Below are 26,074 nucleotides of genomic sequence, written 5' to 3'. Positions count from 1 at the left end.
CGCTACTCGGGCAGGCAAGTGCAGCTCCTATCTCTATGAATGGGGAAACATCAATTTCTCCAAAACTGTTCACCAAGCTGACGATTAAATTTCATATTTTAAATCTCCAAAGAGATCCAACATGAACTGCCTCATAAATATGGTTCCTTGAGCTCCAATAACGTTTAAAAACGCTTATTTTTTCCGGCTCAATGAGCCAGTGCGCATGTGCAGTACTGAGCGCACATCTTTCAGACCTTTTTCCTGAGTAAACGATGAGCGCCGCCATTACGAATTCTAACATCAGATTGAATGCTTTTCTGTTCCGGTTTCCATAGGAACCCATTCAAATAGTGTCCATCTGTTTTTAATGTAGCTAACGTCCGCAGCTTCGTGTCATCTACACACATTAAAGTGAGGCACTGACAAATGACGGTCATTGCGACATTGCCAAGTGATGGCGCTTTGGAGCCATGTGCTATTTAAAAACATTTGAATAGGTTTAACATTAGTTTATTAGCTCGGAATATACCCTAATTTGACTAGAAACAATGCAGACCGGAAATGCAAAGCATTCTTTCAGTTAAGAGTCGGACTTACTTCCGCGTTCAGGAAAAACGTCTATAGTCTTTGATAAAACACAGGCGGTGAATATAAACACTTTTATATTAGTTTAATGTTGAAATTAACATTGTTTTATACCTGAACCTGCTTTTGTATATCAACATGCTTTAGACATATTTTATTTGTTATTTATACTAGTAGCCTGTTTTGATGATTTTTCACGACCCAGATTTTTTGGTGCCCCCCCCCAGGCACTTGGTGCCCTACGCGCAGTGCGTGGTGTGCGTGTGCGGAGCGCCGGCGCTGCTTTGCACCCGCTTCACTTGCAGACCCCCTGTGGTATGAAAGCACGTGAATTCGGTAGTTGCCGTGCAGAGTCGTAAATGATTGCCAAAAGTAGGTCAAGGTGGTTCTCTCTAACTGAATGAGCTAATCACTGTTAACACCGATTAGAAATCAAATGCATAGCCTATTCAAAGTAATGAGGAAAATAAATGACAAAAAAGATCAAAATACATTCAATGATTTTCAACAAAATGCAATAAACTCTGAAACTGAATGATTATTGTGTTGTCTTAATTTAAACACTTCCATCTCATGATTAAAATCCAGCAAGCATCCAAAGACTGAAGTGCATGTTTACATAATCTTGAAAATATAGCAGACAGAATGCAAAAAAAAAATCTTCCACGGACTGGACTGCTGTGGACTGTGGGCCAATGAGAGGTATAATGCCACGTTCCAGGCAACCCGTGTTTTTCCAACCTTCTACCTTTGAAAGTGCACTGGAGCGGCAGTCAAACCTGTGACTTCCCACGTTCTGACGTCACATAGCCCGCGAAACAACAATGTCAGCCCCTACGGGTGCGGTGTTTTTGCAGGCGGTACACGGTGGAAAATAGACTTTAGGACAAAATAACGTTGCAATCAAATTAAGAAAAATATATAATAATAAATGCGCTCAGGCAATTTGGCGTGACTTGCCTGGAACGCTACAAAGTCGTGAGTCGTGGTTTACAGGCTCAAAAACCTGCCTGAAACGCAGCATAAGTCAGCCCTGGGCTCATATGCAAAAGCATTTGTAACGTTATTGGTTGGGCTCCAACGCTTCTTATTGATGTCTTTTCTGAGGTAAATCACATTGCATGACTATTCACAAGCTGTTTTACTAACATATAAATGTCTGGAAATAATTAGTGATGCTCCGATTGATCGGCCACCGATCATGATCGGCCGATATTGGCTAAAAATAGCTTGATCAGCGAACCCCAAAAGCGCCGATCAAAAAAGCCGATCACTTGACGTAACTTACTCGCGCGACTTTTTCACACGTGCATGCACGGCGCACAGGTAAACAACAGCAGAGCGGAGCTTACCAGTGGCAACATGCAACATGAGTACTAAATTCCTTATCCGTTTTGTAAGGGTAGTCTTGTTATTGGGCATGTAGTCTCAGCCTCAGACGTCACGCCCACGGAACGTTGGCTAAACGTCTGATGCATATGGTACACTTAACTGGAAACACTTCAGGAATGTCGAAGTCGTCATCTGATTAGTTGAATTTGACCGGATTTCCGGAACACGCGAGTGTCGCGTTTATTTTCGGTCCGCCGGGAAACAAAGCGCAGACTGATTTACTCAGCGTTTTGCTAAAAGGTGCTTATGCAGACGCCGTTGTTGATTAACACATTTGCGACGTTCGCGAACAAATTACTGACTTACTGCTTGTTCTCCCTCTTCTTCGTTAACTTTCAATGCTGGTTATTTCAATGACTGACTTGTTGCATGCCAGTCAGTTGTTGTGGGGACATTTCTACGCCCCAAAACGTGACGCTGAACGAAACGAACTGTGATTGGTTGTTTGACATGTCGGTCAAACGGCCTTATAGGCGGGCCTTGGCCAATTAAAGCTGCCATGTATTCCAGACCTTAAGACGTCAGTCTGAAGGTCTGGCTACGCGAGACTATTGGGCATGTGACTAAGTTGTGCATGTACAGAGAGCTGACTGTAGTTTTGCCGGAGAAGTATACTTTCGGTTTCATTCTCTGATATCTTCAGTGAGTGGTAAATGTGCGTGCTTGAATGTAAATGCATGTATCTTTCTATACCCGTCATATTGCAATAATGTTACCCCTGTATGTCTGATTGCTGTCATCAGTTCATGTTGTAGTTCAGTTCATATAGAATGAGGAGAGAAGGTGCGCGTGTAATTCACGTGCATATGTTTAGCGCCATTTTATCGCATCGTAATTCTAATGAACGCATATAGATGTTACTTAGGTGAATGTTTATGTTTCCTATATACAGACAGATTCTCTGATATATCGTATTTAATTCAGCCTAAACCACATTTTACTACCTTTATCCTAATGACTGTGCAATGCTGGATAATAAAATCCTTACATCATCTTAAAAAGCAGCTACAAATAACAAGCAAAGAACATTTACATTATCAAAGAACTTCATCACGTGTTAAGGAGACGTGGCCACTCTATGCATGTTTTTACCACGGCAAGTTTCTGAAGCATCCTAGAACCGACTCTCTGCACTGCATTGCTAAAGTTAGGCGCCTTTTTGACGGATAATAATAATAATCGTCTTGCTATCGTCAAAGGCATCAGCAACAGGCGAGATCTCTTACTATCATCGATATACGATCCTGTCGTCTATAACCCTAACTTGGTGGTTCTTCAAGATATTGACTGTAGCCTATTTCCACAGTTTATTTTTTTTCAATATTGTTAATTTAGAGTTAGTTTCATTTCTACAAATGGTGCAAACTCTGCTAGATTATAGATCAAACTTTGATAGATAGATAGTGTTCCTTCTTTAATTGCACATACATCCAGTTATGTCTACCAACTTGACAAATATATTGTCAATACCATTGTAATTAGGTCAAAACAATTAATGGTCTACAAGTATTTAGTATTTACATTTTTTTCATAACAGTTACTTATTATATCGGACTATATATAACTTTATGAAAATTAATTTACATGCAATGTTTTACTACAAATCAATTTATTTTCACTGTCTATAAACTGAGATTTATCCTGTGGCTCCCTCGTGTGGATAACATTAGTATTATGGCCTTCATCTCTGAATCACATTCATATAAATCGCTAATATTTTTTTTGGATGATTACAAATGTTTAATGATTACTTTACTGATAATAAAGCCTGTATTAACAATGTGATTTATTTTGTGTGCGCCACCCTAAAAATTTTTAGCACCAGCCGCCACTGGATCAAAGATTCCCATTCCCCTGCCATTCGTATTTAATTCAGCCTAAACCACATTTTACTGCCTTTATCCTAATGACTGTGCAATGCAGTGTGTGTGTGTGTGTGTGTGTGTGTGTGTGTGTGTGTGTGTTCACTTCTCACTGCTGTGTGTGTGTGCACTTTGATGGGTTAAATGCAGAGGGCCAATTTCGAGTATGGGTCACCATACTTGACAATACGTCACAACTTTCACTTTCTGTGATCGGCAGTGATCGGCAATCGGCAGATCATGATCCTGGTGATCGGTAATCGGTGATCGGCCCCAAAAATGCTGATCGGAGCATCTCTAGAAATAATATTTAAGGTTTTCAAGTCATTATTTGTAGTGCTCCATCCACCCATTTAGGCCTATCACAGTAAGCATTTTGTTACTTTTAATATAATACAAATATATATATATATATTTTTAATTCTGTCAATTTTATCATGAAATACAAAAAAAAAGTGTTTTCCCGCTCTTTAATGTGGCGTGAGGTCTCTCCTCAGTTCAAACAGCATGTGAACATCAAGCATCTTTTTCTCTTTTGTATCCTACTATGAAATAAACATGAATAAATACCAGAACACATGTTGAACAAAATCGGAACAAATTAATAAAATTGTTTCATGTAGTCGTTAAATCAGTGTTTAAAAATTGTCCATAAAACAGCTTAGCAAAACAGTCGTAACATAACAGCAGACATGCTTTGCCAAAATTGTTTTATTACCTTCCTGAATCAGTTAGGTAACCTTACTTTTTTTTTTTTAAGTAAGTGGAATTTTCTGATTTTCTTTATTCACACAATATAACGGAACTTTAATCACATAATTTTGACTTTATTCTAAAAAATATTTAGAAAAATATTTAGGCTAAAGTGCCATTTACTAAATTACTTAATGCACACTCTTGGCACAGTGGCCCAAAATGCAAAAAGAAAGTAAAAAACTTACTCACTACAATATTGCATAACTACATAATCTGCCTAAACCTGTCTGAGGTCTGAGGTTTATATAATTTAAACTGAATTCACCGTTTCTACTGAGGAACTTTTGCGGAAACTGTATAAAGCGAGAGGACCATATTTTGGCCAACCACAAACACTTTTTGTTCCTCAAAAAGTTTTTTGCACTCTTCTCCTTGATTTGTTATAACTTTTGGCAGCAATAATCAGCAAAATAGGCTTTTTTTTTACGTTCAGTGCTGCCAATATTTGCCGACAGATGACGCGTCGTGAAAACCCTCTATAGCAGGGGTGTCCAACCAAGTTGATCATACTGATTTCATAGTGAAGTATTCATTAGTTTGAATATACATTGAAACAAACACTAACCTTTGTTGATAACTCAGTATACTTTATTTCTGACGAAACATCCCATGTTTCGGTCGTGACTACATATTTTCAGTAGTGACAGTTATGTTTTGGTAGTGACCCCATCACATTACAGAATTTTAACTCGCATACTAAAACACTACGAAAACTACTGTACTAAAATTGTGTTTATTTCGCCCCAAATAAAGAATTATGTGTTCCCTTTTGTCACTACCGAAACAATGATGCCATGTTTTGGTCGTGACTGTTACGTTAATGACAAATCTATGAAATAACACCCAAAAAAAACAAAAACAAAGATGTCACTACCGAAATGTCACCAAATGTTTTGTTAGTGACAATTTTAGATACTTTTGAAGTGAGCTCAAAGATACTAATTAGCAAATGGTTAGCTAGCACTGTTCTGAACAGTTGTACACATATAAAAACTGTAGATGTTATGCAATAACTCTCAAAAAAGTGTTTAATTATAGAAAAATGGTGTTCGGTGGTGACATTTTTAAAGTTAAACACAGGTTTTTCATACATTTGAACACAATTACCTTAAACTGATGGGGCATATCTACTCACCATTTAGCTATTTGAGAGAGTGACATGAATATTTTCTGATTGTAAATGTAGGGGTGTAAATAATGCTGCCTTCATGTGGTATCGTATTTATGGTAAATACCAAAATCCGACAGCGAAATTGCACATGAACACTCACTCATGTTGTAATTTCCACTGGAAAGCTCAAAATTTTTTATGATACCCGAGCTGCCGAGATGGGATAAACTTTCAACTCAACTCAACTTTTTTTATAAAGCACTTTACAACACACAAAGTGAACCAAAGTGCTGTACAGCAAACTAAAAACTCACTAAGACATAATAAATAAGAACAAATTCAACAGGTGTCAAAAACCAATGAAATAAAATGGGTCTTAAGATATGATTTAAAAACAGACAATGAAGAGGCCTGTCTAATAAACAGAGGCAAAGCATTCCACATTTTAGGAGCTGCTACAGCAAAGGCGCGATCCCCTCTGTGTTTGCGCTTTGTTTTGGGCACATCCAAGAGCAACTGATCAGCTGATCTAGGAGAACGAGATGGCGTGTATGGATGAAGCAATTCAGAATTCAGAACTTTGACCTTTCAACATGGCGGACAGCAATGAAACTATACTGAATGGTAAGCATTGCATGATGTTAAAAGTAAAAAAAACTTATATAGGCTAGCTAAAACAGAACCATTAGTATGGTCTTTAAAACAACTCTACTATTCATAATCAATAAGATATACAGCCTATCATTTACCGTTTGCATTTTGATGCATCCTCTTCTTCCTGTAGCAGATGCATTAGGGAGTTTAGAACCGTTTTAAAACTTTTACCCAAGTAGCATGTGAGGACTTTCTCTTCACTACGACAACAAAAGCACCTGAACACGACACACTGGTAATTTCCACTTCACAAGTGGAAAGCATCATCTTTCCCATATCACATGAAGGCAGCATCAAATCAGTCTCAGCCAGTGGACTAAAACATACACTGTTTCGGTAGAGACGCGAAAATACGGGTTTCAATAGATAATAAAAGGTAAACATGTAAGATTTGAATACTTAACTGTTTTTTGAATGTGATTTTTGATTGTGGGACAGCAGTTTGCACCAATTTTGAAGAAAAGTTCACACTCCATACCAGGTGGTGGCGGAAATGCACCGATAAGTTGTATGCCAACCGCCAATATACCCTAGAAGAAGACCAGTAGGAAAACGAAGAAGAAAAATACCGCGAAAGAGAATACAGCCTTGGAATAATTTGCTAGCCATTGTCAGTATTTTCTCCCTGTTGTTCTGCCTTTTTAAACAGTGTTTTTAAGAGTCATGTCTTGCAGAAGAGGAGCTTTAATTGTTCTAGAGGGAGTAGATAGAGCCGGGAAAACTACGCAATGTCACAAACTTGTGCAGGCGTTACAGCAAAGCGGACGAGCTGCAGAAATGATGCGATTTCCAGGTAAAATTACTTCTCTCGTCTTTTACCATCCTGTGCAGGCACGTGCACACATAGACATCAAAGGGGGCTTGAGCACCTGCCCTTTTTATTCCGGGAGAGAAAGTGCCCTTTTTTCTGCGTTTTTTTTTTTTTTTTTTTTGAAAGATATATATTCCTGTTTACGCACAGCTTCCCTGTCAAACAAATATATTTATTGAAGAATAGTATATCTAAATATCAGGTCAGGAGTTCTGAAGCGCCCATTCCCCCACCCCTGCGCAGCGGCGCACATCATATACACAGACACCTGCAGGCAGCAGCAGCCCCTCCCAGCAGTGTTTTTCTTTTAAATTTCTTTTTAAATTTAAGTTACGTTTTATCTCATTTCATTAACAAAATAAATTTCTTTAAATTTCTTTAACTTAAGAAATTCATGTCACAGCTGCTGATTCGTTGTATACCCACCACGAGTCACAACTGCTTTAATTTATATGCAGATTTAACATGCGCAACGCACCGGTAATCTTGTTGTGGTAATCTTTGCGTAATCTTTTCCTTTTGGCACACAAGCATAATTACTGTCACCTGCAGGACAAACTGTGTATTGCACCCGATGCTCGGTTGTGGTAAAATGAATTCCAGAAACGATTCCAGATTTAGGCAAGTAGGGCTCGCTGCAGCCTGCGGTGGACATCCAACCCCGCCCACATCCATGTGTGACGTCAGACACCACGCCCACGTCAATGCGTCATCGTGTGACTCCTCTCCCCATCGGTAGCCTTAAAGCGGTGCATTTCAAAATACTTCACGAAATTTATCCATGTAAAGTAGCTCTTTCTGAATTCATGGATATTGATAATACCTGCAGTTTCTGTAACACACATGAGGAAGACTTGTGTCATTTGTTTTATAATTGTGAATTGTCTCTTAGTTTTTGTCTGATGTTAGCACATTTCTATTCTGCAAAGAAATGATAATTATATGCTTTCTTTAAAAGATGTTATCGGTACTTATTATCATAAAAGTAAAACGTTGTTAACTTTTAAAATTTTCAAGGCAAATATTATATTCATAAACAGAAATTTGCTAAATGCATACCAAAATGTAATTTATTTTGATCAGAAATAGAACTTTTTAAAAAGTCTTTAAGACAAATGAATACATTTGTTGTTACATTTCACGGAGAACTTTTTTTCTGGTTATGCACCCACAATATAATTTTTGTTGTATATTTAAGGGAAAAGGAAGAAATTTTTAACTATTGTTTAGTTGTTTCTAGGTTTTAATTTAGTTTTTGTTTATTTATTTACTTTTTATTTATGCATTTATTTATTTATTTTTCTCTCTATGGTATTAGTTTATTTAATTTTTTTTATTATTATTATTTTCCCCCCTCTTATTACATATTGTATTACTGTATACAGATTAAGCTTGTATTTTGTGTATCTGGAATTCAATTTCAATGTTTTTGTTATGTCCAATTATTTCAAAAAAAGAAGAAGAAAAAAAAAAAGGAAGAATCCCGATGTTGTACACATGTGCAAGAATGGCGGAAGTATGTTGTGTCGGGGATGTAAACAAAACAGTTTGTATTAAATAATACAAATTAAACCTAGGTCATCTTTCATATGGAACTAATTACATTCAAACAGACGGTAAAACGCTTGCTTTGGTTGATTAAAGTTAAGAAAATGGTAATTGGTAATGAAACATTTAAACCCTACCCTATTTGTTTGTGTAATGAAATAAATTCACGTTTATTATAATCGATTTTGACATAGCTTACACAAGATCAGATTTAGACGGACAATTAAGTTTTGTTATTGTAAAAGTAACACTTAGCATGTTTTCATTTTTATCAAATTCTCTAAAGATATGTCCACAAATGTGAACATTGCTAACCATATTATCATTATTTTAATATGTGTTAATACTATTTAATATGTTGGATGTGTGACGTGTTTGAACATGGGCGTGGCGTCTGGCGTCACACTTGGATGTGGGCGGGGTTGAATGTCCACCGCAGGCTGCAGCGAGACGCTACTCGATTTAGGGGGGCCAGTGGAGTGGCCAAGTGTGCTGACGCAGGGGCCTAGAACCGCCACTGCTCCGCACAGCGGTCTTTTATCAAGAAATAACAGACTGCATTCTACATTGGAATTCAACCAAGCCATCATGTAATAAAATAAATTAGTATTAAGCATATATCATAGCATAAATTGGTGAATTTAGAAGAAATCTACAGATGCAAACAGATGGAGGATAGATACACTCTAAAAAATGTAGTAAATCTGAGTAACTGCATCTGGTACATTAATCAATAAAACTGAGTAGAAATAAGTTAACATTAAACGTTAAAAATAACAATATAAATTAACTTTTTATTTATGAGTAATTTAACTTTTTTTTTTAATTTCCTCTAAACCTTTATAAAATAGTATTCCATACAACCACAAATACATACATGACATTGGCTTTTATTGAATTTTTCTAAATTATTTTGGTAAGTTTAATTCAACCAATCAAATAAGATTTTCAGAGATTTTATTAAGTTAATAAAGTTAAACTAGTAGCATAGAAAATGGTTTCAAAACACGCACATTGTGGAATGGTTACCTTTGCTGCTCTATAAACCTAGTGAATGGAGACCATTGTTTCTGTGTGAACTGATTATTTTGTAGACATCTTTTGAAAATCGCATGAGTTTGAGGAAGATAAAATAAACTTTTTAAATTATTATTTTTTTTAAAAGGAAGTCAGTGTTGCGTTAATATATATACTTTGTTTAAAAAAAAAAAAAAAAACGTAATTATGAGAAGTGCCCTTTATTTCACTTGAGCCCCTGCCCCTCAAAATGTCTGTGCACGTCCCTGATCCTGTGTAAACTATTTTATGTTGTGACTCAAAACCCAGAACAAACAAGCGAGCTGTCTACCTATATTAACACAAAAGGCTTAATAGAAAATAACAGTAGACATAAATTGGCCTGGATCTTAATGACATGAACTGGGTATTTAGTATGGGTATGGGTTTTGAGGCGTAGCCACTGTTTGTATTTTTGTACTAAACACAAATTGTGTTTTATACAGACAGAACGACTAAAATTGGTCAGCTGATCAGTTCATACCTGGAGAAGAAAAGTAATCTGGAGGATCACACTGTTCACCTGCTGTTTTCTGCAAACCGATGGGAAATGGTGTAGGTTATTACTCCAGAGTTCCGACATTAATCAAGTAAAGTGCATGAACGGGAATGGCTCATTAATTCATCATTCATTAAGTGGATCAACCCATATATCTATCAAACACTCAGTCGGTTTTCTTACTTCAGGCCTCTGATTAAACAGAAGTTGGAAGAAGGAATCAATCTAGTGGTGGACCGCTATGCGTTTTCTGGAGTGGCCTTCACTAGTTCAAAGCCTGTGAGTGTTACTGTTACTCAAATACGGGAATTATTATTAAAGCTGCAGTCCGTGATTTTGTGTGTGTTCAAAATGTACACGATTTATATGAGAAGCGAGTACATCATGAATCAATTTTCCAAACCGTGTTTTTGGCTTATCCTAAATCACTACGATACACCTATATTAAGTTTTTATATTCGGACTATTTTAAGATTTTACCGCTGCGGAGTAGCCCAGTATCTGCGTGATTCGTCATAGACATAAACAGAGGGAAGTAGGTCCGGCTACAATGTTCTTCCGCAAGACGCACGCAGTTCTGTTTATTAACCGCCAGAGGACATAATTTACGGACTACAGCTTAATTGTAAAAATTAATATTTTTATTCAGCAAAGATGTGTTAAGCTGGTCAAATGCAACAGTAAAGTTTTTCTTTTTCTCTATGTATATGTTTAGGGCTTCTCTTTGGAGTGGTGTATGAATCCAGATGTGGGACTTCCAAAACCAGACCTGGTGATGTTTTTGCAGCTCAATCCCAATATGGCAGCAAACCGTGGAGAATTTGGAAATGAACGGTATGAGACGAGCGCATTCCAACGCACAGTTCATCAAAGATTTGAAGAGCTCATGCAAGATTCTTCAGTCAACTGGAAGGTGGTTTATTTTGCAAACCCAATTATTGTAAATCCACAGTATGTAACTACCTTCAAATTGGTTTGGTTTCTTATCTTTTGTCTGTCTTTCACCAGACGATTGATGCTGCAAGGACCATAGAAGAGGTGCACAAAGACATTAAGCTTTTGAGTGAAGACATCATCAGTTTAGCCGAGAATCAGCCAGTTGGAGAGCTGTGGAGGTGAACGGATCACTGGCTCTGAGAGATTTTATATACATATGTTCTTTCTGTCACTATCTGAAATAGTACAGAAAGTACATAATTGTTTTAATTTTTTAATGATTAAATAAATATTCATAAAATAAACTTGTGTACAGAGATTTGAAACATCAAGACAAAATCATTCTTGTAGAATTACACAAGCCATTCTACCCGATCTGCAAATGCCCAACCTTCCTTGGTTGTCATTTACAATTTCAAACAGGTCCAAAATTTCTCTCACTTTCATTGGTTGAGAGTAAATGCTAAATCAAATCTGATTAGCAGGTCTCTTGGCCAAATCGTAAAATGTGTTATGGCAAACCTGTGTTTTAAGTTAAGGGGGTAAAAAGGCACCATATCACTTAAAAATCAATGTATAGTGTTAAGACTCAATATGGATACACATAAATGCAACTAAGTACATACATACTGATGATCCTGAGTGCCTGTGACCATAACACCTGACCTCGACTCACTCAGGGTGACACAGAGCAGTCAGCGTAGCTGTTTTAGAAGAAAGCTGTGTGTTTGACGCAGGTGGCTACGCCACAGTGGCTTTGGACGTCAATGGTATTCTTCTCTTTCCTCTGAGGAGGCTCTACCACAGAATTTTGAAAGTCTGGCAAATGCAGCCGTTCTTCACAAAGACAGGATTTCAAATTCTTCATCCTCAGAATCAAAGAAGCGTTCGAGCCGGTCTGAATCTGAGAAGTCTGTTGAGGAAAAATAAAACATAATGGTGTGTATTAATAAATCTCTCTCTTTGTGAACTCTTAGAATTCTGGATCTATGAAAAAGCGGAGTAAGAGATTACCTGGAGTGAGATTAAGTACATCTGTGGTAATTAGATGAGATGGCTGACTGTCTACCAATTCAAACATAGGAAGACCTCTACAGTTTGAAACCTGTACAAGGGAAAAACATCAGCAAAGAGTGAACAAGAGGTGGCAACATAACTGAGGCTTCTACTACAAAAAAAATAAATAAATAAAGCTCCTGTACCTTACGAATCTGTGCACACCAGTCATCAAAATCATCCTCTGTTTGACAGAAGAAGCCCTGATTGACAAAATTCAGCACAGATGATACTGTTACTCAAAAGGAATTAAGTATTTGCAGTTCTTTTAACAATAATTGAACTGAACAGTTCAATCCCAAATTTTTCCAAGACAAGTAAGAACCTATTTTACTCTTGATCAGGCAGGGAAAATGAAATGATAATCCAAAAACAAATATATATTCTTCTTCATGTAAAATATTACTTAATATTAAATATGAACTAACCAATACTTGTTACAGCATTTACATATTATTGCTCTTTTGTTGGTTTTGATTGCTTCTATAGACCAATTCAGCATTTGCAAACAGTTATTTTTTTTGTGGGCGGTAAATTTGAGTTTACATTTCAAAAATCTGACTTTATTTTCGAAATTTCGAGATTAAATCTCACAATTCTGATAAAAAAAGCGAAAAAAAACAAGAACTCATTTTCTTTTACCCTCGGCTCTGGCCTTTTTTCCCTGAGAATTAACTCACTATTGATGAGTTAAATTGACTGTCCGAACTAAGAGATATAAACTTGCATTCTAAGTCAGAATAAAATAAATAATGTTATGTAAAATGTTAATAGTAATAGGTTTAAAATAATATGTCATGCTGTAACTGTAGGGCTAATACAATGTGTCCCCTATGAACAGCATATGTGAATATTATGTAGACATATTGTTGAAATCAAATTTATGCTTTGAAAGTAGAGTAATCATAGCAGTTTTCATCCATAGTATGTCCGTTTAAACGTTCACGTTTAAGTTCAAATGGCGTATTTGACAACAGTATTCTATCAAAATTATTTTCATTCCGATTCTGGCATCAAAAGGCACGGATTTTATGTTACCCTTTTTCCCTCCACTTGTGACCAGTGTTTTTTTTTTTTTTTTGCCACCACTAAGTGGGCACAGCTGTATGTGACAACTGTGACGTCTACTACGAATTGCTCTATAGTCTTCATTTGTAAGTGGCTTTGGAAAAAAAGCATCTGCTAAATGTTATGTAAATATTGTAAAATTTACAGCTGTATAATGTAAATCAGTCACTTATTGAAAATGGTGCTCTGTGTTTTCCCACCAGTGTTTTCTAACCAACCCCAATGTGCATATAGTATGTATTATTATTAACACATTGGGGTTGGTAAATTTTTTTTATATTTTTGAAAGAAGTTTTCTTCTGCATTTAAGACTGCATTTATTTGATTAAAAACAGTAATACTGTGAAATATTATTACAATTTAAATAAAACAATTTTGTAATTAATATACACTATACTGGGACACCTCCTTCTAATGAACAGGTTTAACTACTTTAGTCATTTCCATGAGTACAAATCTTAATGTTTAAGCATATAATGATATTCTAGGGAATTGTGTGCTTTTAATTGTGTAGCAACAGTTAGGACACAGCTCTTTTGTATTCTAACATGACAATGCCTCTGTGTATAAAGCAAGGTTCAAATAGAAATAATTGATTCAGTCAGTGTGGAAGAACTTGACTGGTCTGCAGAAAGTCAAGTTGGAATCCCAGCTGAACACCTCTGGTGTGACTTTAAATGCAGACCTTGAGCCAAAAACTCATCCCCAAACACCAATGCCTTGTACATATGGGCACAGTCATTTTAGACACTTCCAAATGTGGTGCAACAGACATGGACATTTTTACATACATGAATCATGCTTCCATCTTTGTGGCCACAGATTTAAAAGTGTCTTTTCTGTTCTAAAGAAGGGGTGTCCCAATACTTTTGCCCATAGTGTATGTACAAGTCATTGGTGTTTAGTGAAGAGGTTTTGGCTCAAGGTCTGCATTTAAAGTCACACCAGAGGTGTTCAGCTGGGATTAGGACTTGGCTTTATGCAGACCAGTCAAGTTCTTCCACACTGACTGAATCAATCATTTCTCTATGAACCTTGCTATATACACAGAGGCATTGTCATGTTAGAATAGAAAGGGTCCTGTCCAAACTGTTGCTATAAAATTGGAAGCACACAATTCCCGAGAATATAATTACATGCTTAAACATTAAGATCCATACTCATGGAAATTACTAAAGTAGTCAAATCTTTTCATTAGAAGGGGGTGTCCCAATACTTTTGGCAACATAGTGTATTTTAAAGTGTGAGTAATTCTAGTGAAGGCAACGCTGAATTTCCTGTAGCCATTATCAGTGTTGGGGAAAGTTTCTTTAAAAAGTAATGCATTACAATATTGCATTACTCCCTAAGAAAGTAACTAATTACATTACTTACTTTTTATGGAAAGTAATGCGTTATGTTATTTTTGCGTTACTTTTTAAATCTTGACAGGGCTTGCTTGTTTGTTTTGAATAGGAAAAGTTCTATTTTTGGCAAATGTAAAAGCACTTTAACACCAAAAGGGAAATAAATAAGCCTCGGGCTGAAGGGAAAAATGATCATTTGTACAGTAGAGCACAGGAGAAGCAAGTTCAAAACTCTTTGGCAATAAAACAAATAAGGCACAAATGTTAGTTTATCTATTATTAAGTCTTTTTTGTTCATTAGTATGGCTGAATTGGAACAGATATTTTCTTGTAAATTCAAAATTAATGTGTCACTTTACTAGTTACTTGAAAAAAGTCATCTGATTATATAACTTGCATACCTTGTAATGAGTTTCCCTCAACACTGGCCGTTACTCCAGTCTTCAGAAACTATTTTAATATGATGATTTGGTACTCAAGCAACATAACTTAATACAGCTGAAAAGGGCTGTGCTGCCTAATTTATATTTTTAAAAAAATGGTACTAACTGGTAACGTATATCTTAATTTGTGTTCCGAAGATGAACAAAGGTCTTAAGGGTTTGGAACGATATGAGGGTAAGTAATTAATGACAGAATTTTCATTTTTGGGTGAACTATCCCTTTAATCAGTTGAGTACTACTGAGTAAATGTAAATTATACTGATATGAATAATTTGTGTCTTCTACATTAAGCTCTACTTACAGCAGCAATGGAGGGGTCAAGCTCACAGATGTGCATTCGGCAGGGAGGGTGCTGGCAGTGGTAGGAGTCGTCTGGGAACTGACCGTCCTCATTTGGGTCCACAGCTGGCTGAGTGGTATGGGGGTCTAGATAAATGAGCTCATCACCTGCAGGGGGCATCAATAAGAAAAGATCTCATATGAGTTGTACAGTCTTTCAGCATGTAATGTTTTTGTTTATGGTTATAAGAATAAGGACATGTCACACTACTTGTACATGTTGGTATCTACTTGAAGGGTATTAAGACTTGTATGGCCATCTCGGAATCGCATCATCGCGTGTCACTCCTGGATAATCGAAAATGGGCAAAGAGGCGGGACGTTGTTGGAGCTGGTTGCTGAAACCACGTCCGCCTAGCGCGTCAGTGGTGACAGCAGCGGATATCCACCTGTCACTCAAGTGAACACTCCCTTAATTATGCATAACTTTAAGGCTTAATATAACTTAAACGGATTAGTTATAAAAATATTCACCTCTCACAGTTGACAGGAAGGGCAAAATGAGCTATATAGACAAAAAACACTTTTTGTACCAGGCTGTAAACATTTTTTTTCTTCTGTAAAGTTTGGCTTTTTAAAATGGGGAGTCTATGGGATTGACTCCCTTTTTCAGCCATCTCTAGCGGCCAGTCGATGAATTTCAGTTTAAGTCACTTCCGTATTGGTTTCAATAGAGAGAGCGGGAGGTTGCAGCTTGGTTTAGACTTCTTGTGGGGGAAATTGATGGTACGGCATTTGGCTTATATTCATCATCACTACCTATAAGCTCTTTCAGTAGCTGTGGTCATCGTATTAGTATTTTATTTTCCTCCTCCAGCTCCTCACCAAGTGCAACCGTTTTATGTGCCCCCCATAGTCCAATATGTATATAACGATGTGGATTTTTTAAAAATAAAGCAAATATTTAATAGATTTTCTACTACATACAGTTCAAGTCAAAAGTTTACATACACTTTGCAGAATCAATTATTTTACCAAAATAGGAGGGATTATACAAAATGCATGTTATTTTTTATTTAGTACAGACCTGAATAATATTTCACATAAAAGAAGTTTACATATAGCGATCTACAAATGCACAAGACGCGATTCACAAATGAATGCCAGGCAAAGTTGTGTTTGTGACATAAGATATTTGTGAATATTTAATTTTATTTGCAAATCTCATTTTGTTTTGTGTCAATTTAATTCACGATTGTGGAACTCATTTTATTTATTTGTCAATATGTTTATTTTTTTGTTAATCTCTACATTTATTTGTGAATCATAATCTATTTATTTGGAATTATGCTACAATTCTACCCCCCCTCACCCCCTGAGTCCCTCGAGATCTCAAAATCACACAGTCATTGTTGAAAAGTGTTCAAATGGACAAAAATGCTGAAAATCTTTGAATCTTGTGGGCTATTTGTAAATGTCTTTCATGTGAAATATCTTATTCAGGTCAGTACTAAATAAAAAAAATAACATGCATTTTGTATGATCCCTCCTATTTTAGTAAAATATTTAACATTTTGCAGATTCTGCAAGGTGTATGTAAACTTTTGACTTCAACTGTATCATCACTTACATTATATTACGCCATACAAGTCTTAATATCCAAGGTTTCCTTTAATTAAACTAGCTTCTACCATGTTATTCGTAAATTTGTGGCAAAATTTCACAGATATTAATTGGGCAGACAATATTTAGTTAAATAACAAAGATTGAGTGTCATCTAAGACGAGACAGGTAAACCATTTTGGGTTGTGATCCACCATTTGAAAACTGACTATTTATAGGTTTACCTCGAAGCAAACTGCTTACCTACAAAGCCAATGAAGTAGTGAGCGCTGTTTGGCTTCCCACCTATTACTCCTAAAGACTGAGGCATCATGAAGCATTGCTGTGGATAAGACATGAGACTAAAGTCCAAACTTGAATGGGTGATCATTAAAGTGACTTACTGTCTGATCTTAACAGATAGACGTTGAGTGCTTTATCTATTCATACGACAGATAAATGTTATAGATTTACCTTGAGTGGTTCAATATAGGCTTCATTGATGTCACTGAGGCCCAGTCTTAGTGGAATCAGCAGAACAAGGGGTTTCCACAGAGCCGTCTCCTCTTCTGCCAAAGCACAAGCCCCCTCCAGATCGCCATTCATTTCCCGAGGCTCTTCAGAATACGCACATGCACCCCTGTCGAAGTCCAGCCACGGCATACACAACCTCTCTACAGACAGCCAAGAAAAAAAAAAAAAATCATTGAGTCATTTATTCCTAAAAGAAAAAAAAAATCCGCCTGCAAAATTGTTTTCACAACTTCTAAAAATGTAAAATATCTTAAGACACTTTTGCTCAGCTATAATTGAGCTACAGCAGGTGCAAATACAAATAACAAAATGTGTAATCGAATATTTGAAGGATTAAATACACGCTGCATGTCACCTTCATCTTTTGAAACAAGCACACAATGTCAAGCTGAGCTACTATTACATTATCTACATCTGACTTCGCAAAAAACGAACTGGAACGATTTCTGTTCTGTTAACAAATTATTGTTTTCTTCCTAAAATAACACTTGAAGTAGAAGCCACTGATAATCATATCCATGGAGAAACGATCTTTGAGGATTTTTGGAGTGGTAACAAATAGCAAAATGTCACTTGAGAATGCTACAAAGACATAAAAGACCTTGTGCATTAAACTAAAATGAAGTTTTCTACCTCTAACTCGACTATGTAATTTGATGTGCTTTTTAGCAGCAAGTACTGGCAATCTCCTTAGGACTGATGAATGCTGCATAACACCTGGAGATTTTGGAATGAAACTTACTCCTTTTTGCCAGAAACTGTAAACTGAGGACATTTTTGTAGGACAACAACCCAAAGCACACTGCAAGAGTAACAGTGAAGTGGCTTAAAATGAAGAAATTGATGCCCTTGAGTGGCTTAGTCAGAGTCTTGACCTCAGTCTCATCATACATCACTGAAACAATGAACTGCTTCACTTTTAGTGGTTTTGCAGGGAGGAATGTGCTAATAATGTTCGCTCACATTGTGTAAAATCAAAAGCGATCTATGGTTTAGAGCTGTATTGTCACTGAATGTGGTTCAACCAAGTACTAAAGAAATGTATGAAAGCCAGTTCCCACCACGGTTTTTAAAACAGTTTTTTCTCAGAATTGTGTGATATAAACTCACAATTGCGAGTTATAAAGTCCAATTTTGAAGGAAAAACAGACTGGCTATTTTTGTACAACTGCAAGTTTATCTCACATAAATATGACTTTATATGTCACAATTTTAGGAAAAAGTCAGAATTGTGGGTTTATATTGCACAAATCTAACTTTATAACTCGCAAATGCAAGTTTATATCTCACATTTCTGAGAAAAAAAAGTCAGAATTGTGAGTTTATCTCATAAATCTGACTTTCTAACTCGCTAATGCAAGTTTATATCTCAATTCTAAGAAAAAAAGACATTATTGTGAGTTTATATCTCACAAATCTGACTTTATAACTTGCAACAGGGTGTCTACAGGTTTGACCAAGTTAAATTTAAGACATTTTAAGACTTTTTAATACCATTTTCAAACAAAATTTAAGACCAAATTGAAAGTCCCGCAAAAGTCTAGCACAAAACTATGAAGATATTTTAAATTATTATTTTATTTAACTGATTATTCTTGGGAATATTCAACAGAAAACACTATTCCAGAAGAAGAAATTATTTTCTATTCCATGACAAAGTCAAGGCTCTCACACACTTTGAAGCCAATGTAACAGTGTAACAAACACGGATTTTGAGTCATGGATCGGATCATTTTTCGGATCAGAAAAAAAAAAAAAAAAAAGTTTGTTTTTTCCTAATTACTGAATGCTTACTTTAGGTAGGCTACTTCTCATCCACAGCAAAAACTACTATCTGAACTAAAGTTCAGTAACAAAACAAGAACAATTACACAAATGACAAGTGTAAATGAATACAACATAAAGTTAGTAATAAAATCAATAACACTAGTATTCAGGAGGGGAAATTTAATAATTAATTGTAAAATAACTAGTGTTTCTCACTGCAGGTATTTATAGGACGCTGTCTCTTTAAGGCCAAATGCACGCATCTCTTTCTCAGCTGTTTCGGTTCACTGAAGACATAAACGACTGTTAAACAGAATACCAAAACGGGTATTAAGACATGACTTGGTATGTACGTTTCCGTTCAAATAGCAGTTAAAGAGGAATCAATCTGTGTGAATCGCGCCGCGCGCCTCTCTCTCCTCTCTCTCTCTCTCTCTCTGCGCGTGCTCGCGTCAGGTGTGTGCGGCAACGTAAAAACATGTACTAATTATAAACTTTTACTCTATGATGGTTAAACTTAACAGTTAATCTGCAAATCAAATGCGTGTAGTTGGGCGGAAACCCGCTAAATTTGGCAACACTGAGGCGTTGTCAAGCAAGCGCGTGTCTAGCAACAGAACAGATTTAGAACGTGCGCAGGAGATTCTCCTCAAAACGATAAACTTTTCCTTTTCAAAGTGTAAAAAATTTAAGACCCTTGGATTTAGATTTAAGACAAATTAAGACATTTAAAGGCCTTATTTTAGGACAACGGAATTTAAGACTTAAGGATCCGCGGCCACCCTGTGCAAATGCAAGTTTGTCTCACAATTCTTAGAAAAAAAGCCCGAATTACGAGCTTATACTCGCAAATCTGACTTTCTAACTCGCAAATGCAAGTTTATATCTCACAATTCTGAGGAAAAAAAGTCAAAATTGCGAGTTTGTATGTCACAAATCTAACTTTCTAACCCGCAAATGCAAGTTTATGTCTCACAATTCTGAGGAAAAATTCTGAATTATGAGTTTAAATCTTGCAAATCTGACTTTCTTACTTATAAATGCAAGTTTGTCTCACAATTTTGAGGAAAAATTCTGAATTATGAGTTTAAATCTTGCAAATCTGACTTTCTTACTTATAAATGCAAGTTTATGTCTCACAATTTTGAGGAAAAATTCTGAATTATGAGTTTAAATCTTGCAAATCTGACTTTCTTACTTATAAATGCAAGTTTATGTCTCACAATTCTGAGGAAAAATTCTGAATTATGAGTTTAAATCTTGCAAATCTGACTTTCTTACTTATAAATGCAAGTTTATGTCTCACAATTTTGAGGAAAAATTCTGAATTATGAGTTTAAAGATTGCAAATCTGACTTTCTTACTTATAAATGCAAGTTTATGTCTCACAAATCTGAGGAAAAATTCTGAATTATGAGTTTACATCTTGCAAATCTGACTTTCTTACTTATAAATGCAAGTTTATGTCTCACAAATCTGAGGAAGAATTCTGAATTATGAGTTTAAATCTTGCAAATCTGACTTTCTTACTTATAAATGCAAGTTTATGTCTCACAAATCTGAGGAAAAATTCTGAATTATGAGTTTACATCTTGCAAATCTGACTTTCTTACTTATAAATGCAAGTTTATGTCTCACAAATCTGAGGAAAAATTCTGAATTATGAGTTTACATCTTGCAAATCTGACTTTCTTACTTATAAATGCAAGTTTATGTCTCACAAATCTGAGGAAGAATTCTGAATTATGAGTTTACATCTTGCAAATCTGACTTTCTTACTTATAAATGCAAGTTTATGTCTCACAATTCTGAGGAAAAATTCTGAATTATGAGTTTAAATCTTGCAAATCTGACTTTCTTACTTATAAATGCAAGTTTATGTCTCACAATTTTGAGGAAAAATTCTGAATTATGAGTTTAAAGATTGCAAATCTGACTTTCTTACTTATAAATGCAAGTTTATGTCTCACAAATCTGAGGAAAAATTCTGAATTATGAGTTTACATCTTGCAAATCTGACTTTCTTACTTATAAATGCAAGTTTATGTCTCACAAATCTGAGGAAGAATTCTGAATTATGAGTTTAAATCTTGCAAATCTGACTTTCTTACTTATAAATGCAAGTTTATGTCTCACAAATCTGAGGAAAAATTCTGAATTATGAGTTTACATCTTGCAAATCTGACTTTCTTACTTATAAATGCAAGTTTATGTCTCACAAATCTGAGGAAAAATTCTGAATTATGAGTTTACATCTTGCAAATCTGACTTTCTTACTTATAAATGCAAGTTTATGTCTCACAAATCTGAGGAAGAATTCTGAATTATGAGTTTACATCTTGCAAATCTGACTTTCTTACTTATAAATGCAAGTTTATGTCTCACAATTCTGAGGAAAAATTCTGAATTATGAGTTTAAATCTTGCAAATCTGACTTTCTTACTTATAAATGCAAGTTTATGTCTCACAATTTTGAGGAAAAATTCTGAATTATGAGTTTAAATCTTGCAAATCTGACTTTCTAACTTACAAATTCAAGTTCATATCTCACAATTCTGAGAGAAAAAAGTCAGAATTGTGTGATAAGTCACAATTACCTTTTTCATTTTTTTCAGTGGCAGAAACAGGCTTCCATAAAAAGGGGATAAATATGTGCTCATTAATTAATATTACCATTTTAAGATCAACATTTTCACTTATGCCACAAACAAATGAAGAAATGTTAAATGTACTTCCATTTCATGGAGCAAAATTGAGACATTTATTAAATTATTTTCTTTTATGTTCCATAAAACAAAGAAAGTCAAACAGGTTTGGAATGACATGATGGTGAGTAAATAATGACACAATGCTTTTTTTTTTTTGAGTGAACAGTCCATTTAAATATATTGGCTAATTTCATTATGCTTTGAGCTACTAATAACAGTATAGTCAGCTGAAATTCACAGAATTCCACAAATTCCCCTTTAATGCAGAAAAAGCTAACACAAATGTCTGCAGATTCCATCTAGGCCTACTTAAAAGGATAGTTCACCCAAAAATAAAAAAAACGATGTCATTAATTACTCACCCTTATGTCATTCCAAACCCGTAAAACCATATTTGGAACACAAATTAAGATATCTCTTCGAATTAAAATTCAAATTAAGAATTTTTTTATGAAATCCAAGAGCTTTCTGACCCTGCATAGACAGCAACTCAACACATTCAAAGCCCTGAAAGGTAGTAAATACATTGATACAATAGTCCATGTGACATCAGTGGCTTAATTTTATAAAGCTAAAAAAGCTTTTTCTGCACAAAGAAAACTAAAATAATGACTTCATTCAACAATTTTTGGGTGAACTATCCCTTTAAGAGACACTATGAAAGAGAACTCACTGATTTCTTCTATGACCACAGTATTGTCCATAGCTACATGAACTGCCAGTCGGCTCCAGGAGTCAAAAACTGACAGTTTCCTAAATGGGCACAAAGTTTAGATGATTTTATGCAGAGACAGTAAAGCAAAAGTAGGTTATTTTCAGGATTACTGAGCTTATAACATCTTCTGGTTATATTATGTAACTAAAAATCACAAATAGCAATGAGAGATTATTTAAATAATAATAAATAATTAATTTGACTTGGTCAACTTACTTGAGTACCTGTGCCACTGTATTTGGACCATACCATTGCCCTATAGACTTGCCCTCACCAACACCCATTTGAGCTGAAGAAAACAACAAGCAATGTTAATACAGTAACTTACCCATCAAAAGAGCAACTCTAAACTATTCCTATAATATTCAGGCAGCAGGTAGATAAGGAGCAGTACCTATTTGATGGATGGAATAATAGCTGTCCTTCTTGTCAATGAAGGCATTGAGAATGCTGATATATTCTGCTCTCTGCCGCTGACCTGGACTCCACCTCCAGTCTAATAAAAACAACCATCTTAGACAACAGCAGACGCCATATTCACCGACCTCATAACACAGGTTTGTAGTAGTCTTACCTCTACCTAGATGCCTGCAGATCAAGGCTTGCCCAAGAATCATCTGTCCACATCGAAGCATGCACCCCCAACCGGTGTCCGAAGTGGGCCCAGTGCCACCTGCAACATCACATCCGTTAATAAAACCATCTGTAAAACCAAACAGACTATCCTGATGAATAATTAAATGCATTGCTAAAGCAGTAAGATCAGGATTGATGACTCTGACTCACCAATTGGCTGGAAGTTCTTTCTATACGTGAGCCACAAACGTGAGGTGACGTCTGCCAGTATATCATCCTTCTCTGGGACACAAATCATGACCACATCATGAAACAAGAGTTAAAAGCAACAGCACAAAACCTTCAAAGTCTCCTATTTCATTACCTGTTAGTGCGCTGAACTGCTGTCCCAAAATCCAGACAGGCTCAGAGGTCTCTGGGAAATCTTCGATCTCTCCGAAGCGCAATGAGTCGTATGTGAGAGTAGCTGTTGAAGGATAAGACCAACTGGAAGTTTAATAACTTGCAGACTTGCAAAACATTTGAGAAAGTAAAAACAAAGACATCGTTTTGGACAATTTTTTCAGTTTTTTTATAGGCCTAGCCATCTATCTATCATTATCAAAACTTGATTTACTTCTAATGATTCCAGTATATTTTTTTCCAACAATGTATTTTGAGAGAGATGCACATCTGTCCAATGGAATTAAATATATAAAGCTATTTCTGTTAAGCATACGCTTAAATATATACTTAAATACTTCATGATTTAATATGCTATTCTTTATTATGAACAAATTCCAATGAATAATGACTAACAATAGATTTATAAATTAACTTTAACTTAGATTAATAGTAATTTGTTATACATAATTCAATAACTAATATGAACAAATTAAACGTTATTTTAAAGTGGTACAACATTTTTTTTAATGTACTCCCTTTATATCGCGGTATCCGTTACTTCACGGTGTTCCACAAGATTCACTCTTTTTTAAACGGCTACAACGTTGTTAATTCTAATGGATGTCATGCACCAAAGGGTTAAAGACATGACACAATGTGTAAAAGTCCTGAACCAATATGTTACTGGCAAACAGAAATTGATAACAAACGACATGAGCTGAACGGTATCATTCGTGCGCTGGAACGCTCTTGTGATGTCCAAAAATGACTAAGGTAGGCAGCTGACTAGACTCTAAAACACAGCCAATACAGTTTAACAGTTTTCACGAATGGCCGTAGTATTTTGGTGCAATGACATCTAGAAGACAAAAAACTGTGTCCATCCCTGTCTGACAGCAGACTGTTCTGTTTTACTGTCCAGTTGGCAGCAGTTGGGACATCTATGTACCATATTTAACGACAAATTCCCAAACTGTAGAGGCCGCCTCTCCAATAACAGGCGCGTACTTGGTTGACGACAGAAGAATTTTGCTTTTTAACAATTTCATGACATCAGGACAAATGAGCGAAATGTAAAGGAAATTGTTTTCCTGCGGTTTTCTTACCTGCATCCATCCCGACAGTGATTCAGCCTATCTTGTTTGTTGAGTGTTCCTTACACTGCATTGACCAATAGGAAATCACTTCCGTATTAGTCAGCATGCGTCATTTCTGCGATAACCAATCAAATCACTTTATTGAATTTGGTGGTTTTCTTCATCAATAGAATTTCTCCTAAGGCGGGACGTGTTTTCCTCTCAGGGAAGTGGATGTAAACAGCTAGAGTAATTGGGCAATCCTATAATAAATAACGTTGGAGAGGAATGTGAATGTAGTCGTACATTAATGTACGTTAGTGCATATTGACATTTCTGGTTAGAAATATTCGTGTCTATAATATTTACAATCAAACGTCGGGAACGGTGTAATAGCTATGATAGTGTATGATCTGTCTAAACATGCTATTTCTCACATGTTCTGACTTGAATGTTAGTCATGTTGTTGTGTCAAAAACTGCAGGTAACCTATATACAGGTATAGTTAACTAACTAATAACGTTACATGCAATTTTATTTGATAAAATCTCAGTGCTGAGCGGTGCTCGAGTCTTTAACTAAACTGCTGATAAACTGTAATAAGATTTTAATTTATCCTTCTATCTTCCCAGAATAGTGTAACGTTAAATTCTGTCGACAGATTGAACAATCCACCTTATTTGTCCTTAATTATTTAAATTGATATTACACATCAGCTGACTAATATAACACATCATCTGTGCAGTAGATCCAGTATGTGACAGGACGCGGACTCGTTACCCTTTTGTATGTGTGTTCATTTAGCTTAACAAACAAAAATCACTTGTGATATAATATAGACTTGCTTTGCCCAATATGTTTAAACATACAATTGCGTTTCAGTACCACATAAAAAAAAATTAATGATATTAAAAAAAAACTAAGATTACGAAATTAAAGTCGTAATATTTTTTAATTAATTCTCAAAATATTTCGACTTTATTCTCGTAATTTTGATTTTATTCTCAAAATACACTACCAATCAAAAGTTTTTGAACAGTACCGCAAAAGCTATAAAAATCTGAAATATTTTTACTAAAATAACCGCTTTCTATTTGAATATATTTTAAAACGTAATTTATTCCTGTGATCAAAGCTGCATTTTCAGCATTATTACTCCAGTCTTCAGTGTCATTCTAATATGCTGAGTTGATGCTCAAGAAACATTTATTATTATTATTATCAATATTTAAAACAGTTGAGTACATTTTTTCAGGATTCTTTGATGAATAGAAAGATCCAAAGATCATGGTTTATCTAAAATAAAAAGCTTTTGTAACATGACACG

The 26,074-nt window shown here is 35.5% G+C and overlaps 2 protein-coding genes across 2 annotated transcripts; one reads left to right on the top strand and one right to left on the bottom strand.

Annotated features, from left to right (window-relative positions):
* Positions 1–6,290: 6,290 nt before the first annotated feature.
* On the top strand, positions 6,291–11,402 carry dtymk (deoxythymidylate kinase (thymidylate kinase)). The gene is made up of 6 exons (XM_073851410.1): positions 6,291–6,312; positions 6,992–7,135; positions 10,204–10,312; positions 10,445–10,535; positions 10,972–11,169; positions 11,265–11,402. Exons 2-6 carry the CDS (start codon positions 7,006–7,008, stop codon positions 11,373–11,375), a joined length of 639 nt encoding a protein of 212 aa, XP_073707511.1. The 5' UTR covers positions 6,291–6,312; positions 6,992–7,005; the 3' UTR covers positions 11,376–11,402.
* Positions 11,403–11,453: 51 nt separating this feature from the next.
* On the bottom strand, positions 11,454–24,827 carry atg4b (autophagy related 4B, cysteine peptidase). The gene is made up of 13 exons (XM_073851409.1): positions 24,778–24,827; positions 23,652–23,753; positions 23,498–23,569; positions 23,286–23,384; positions 23,106–23,207; positions 22,928–23,000; positions 22,670–22,749; positions 17,462–17,661; positions 17,252–17,330; positions 15,408–15,553; positions 12,395–12,451; positions 12,207–12,297; positions 11,454–12,105 (listed from the first exon to the last, which is right to left on the bottom strand). The coding sequence occupies exons 1-13, from the start codon at positions 24,785–24,787 to the stop codon at positions 12,032–12,034; spliced, it is 1,185 nt and encodes a 394-aa protein (XP_073707510.1). The 5' UTR covers positions 24,788–24,827; the 3' UTR covers positions 11,454–12,031.
* Positions 24,828–26,074: the final 1,247 nt, after the last annotated feature.

This window comes from Garra rufa, chromosome 12 (assembly GCF_049309525.1).
Source record: "Garra rufa chromosome 12, GarRuf1.0, whole genome shotgun sequence".
In the NCBI taxonomy this organism is placed as follows: domain Eukaryota; kingdom Metazoa; phylum Chordata; class Actinopteri; order Cypriniformes; family Cyprinidae; genus Garra; species Garra rufa.
This window is presented reverse-complemented; position numbering and strand designations above follow the sequence as displayed.

Coding starts and splice junctions, on each gene's coding strand:
- dtymk (XM_073851410.1), top strand. CDS start 7,006: ATGTCTTGCAGAAGAGGAGCTTTAATTGTTCTAGAGGGAGTAGATAGA. Junction 10,536..10,971: donor CCTTCACTAGTTCAAAGCCT/GTGAGTGTTACT, acceptor GTATATGTTTAG/GGCTTCTCTTTGGAGTGGTG. Junction 11,170..11,264: donor ATTCTTCAGTCAACTGGAAG/GTGGTTTATTTT, acceptor GTCTTTCACCAG/ACGATTGATGCTGCAAGGAC.
- atg4b (XM_073851409.1), bottom strand. Junction 23,385..23,497: donor AAAGAACTTCCAGCCAATTG/GTGAGTCAGAGT, acceptor GTGATGTTGCAG/GTGGCACTGGGCCCACTTCG. Junction 17,331..17,461: donor CCTATATTGAACCACTCAAG/GTAAATCTATAA, acceptor TCTTATCCACAG/CAATGCTTCATGATGCCTCA.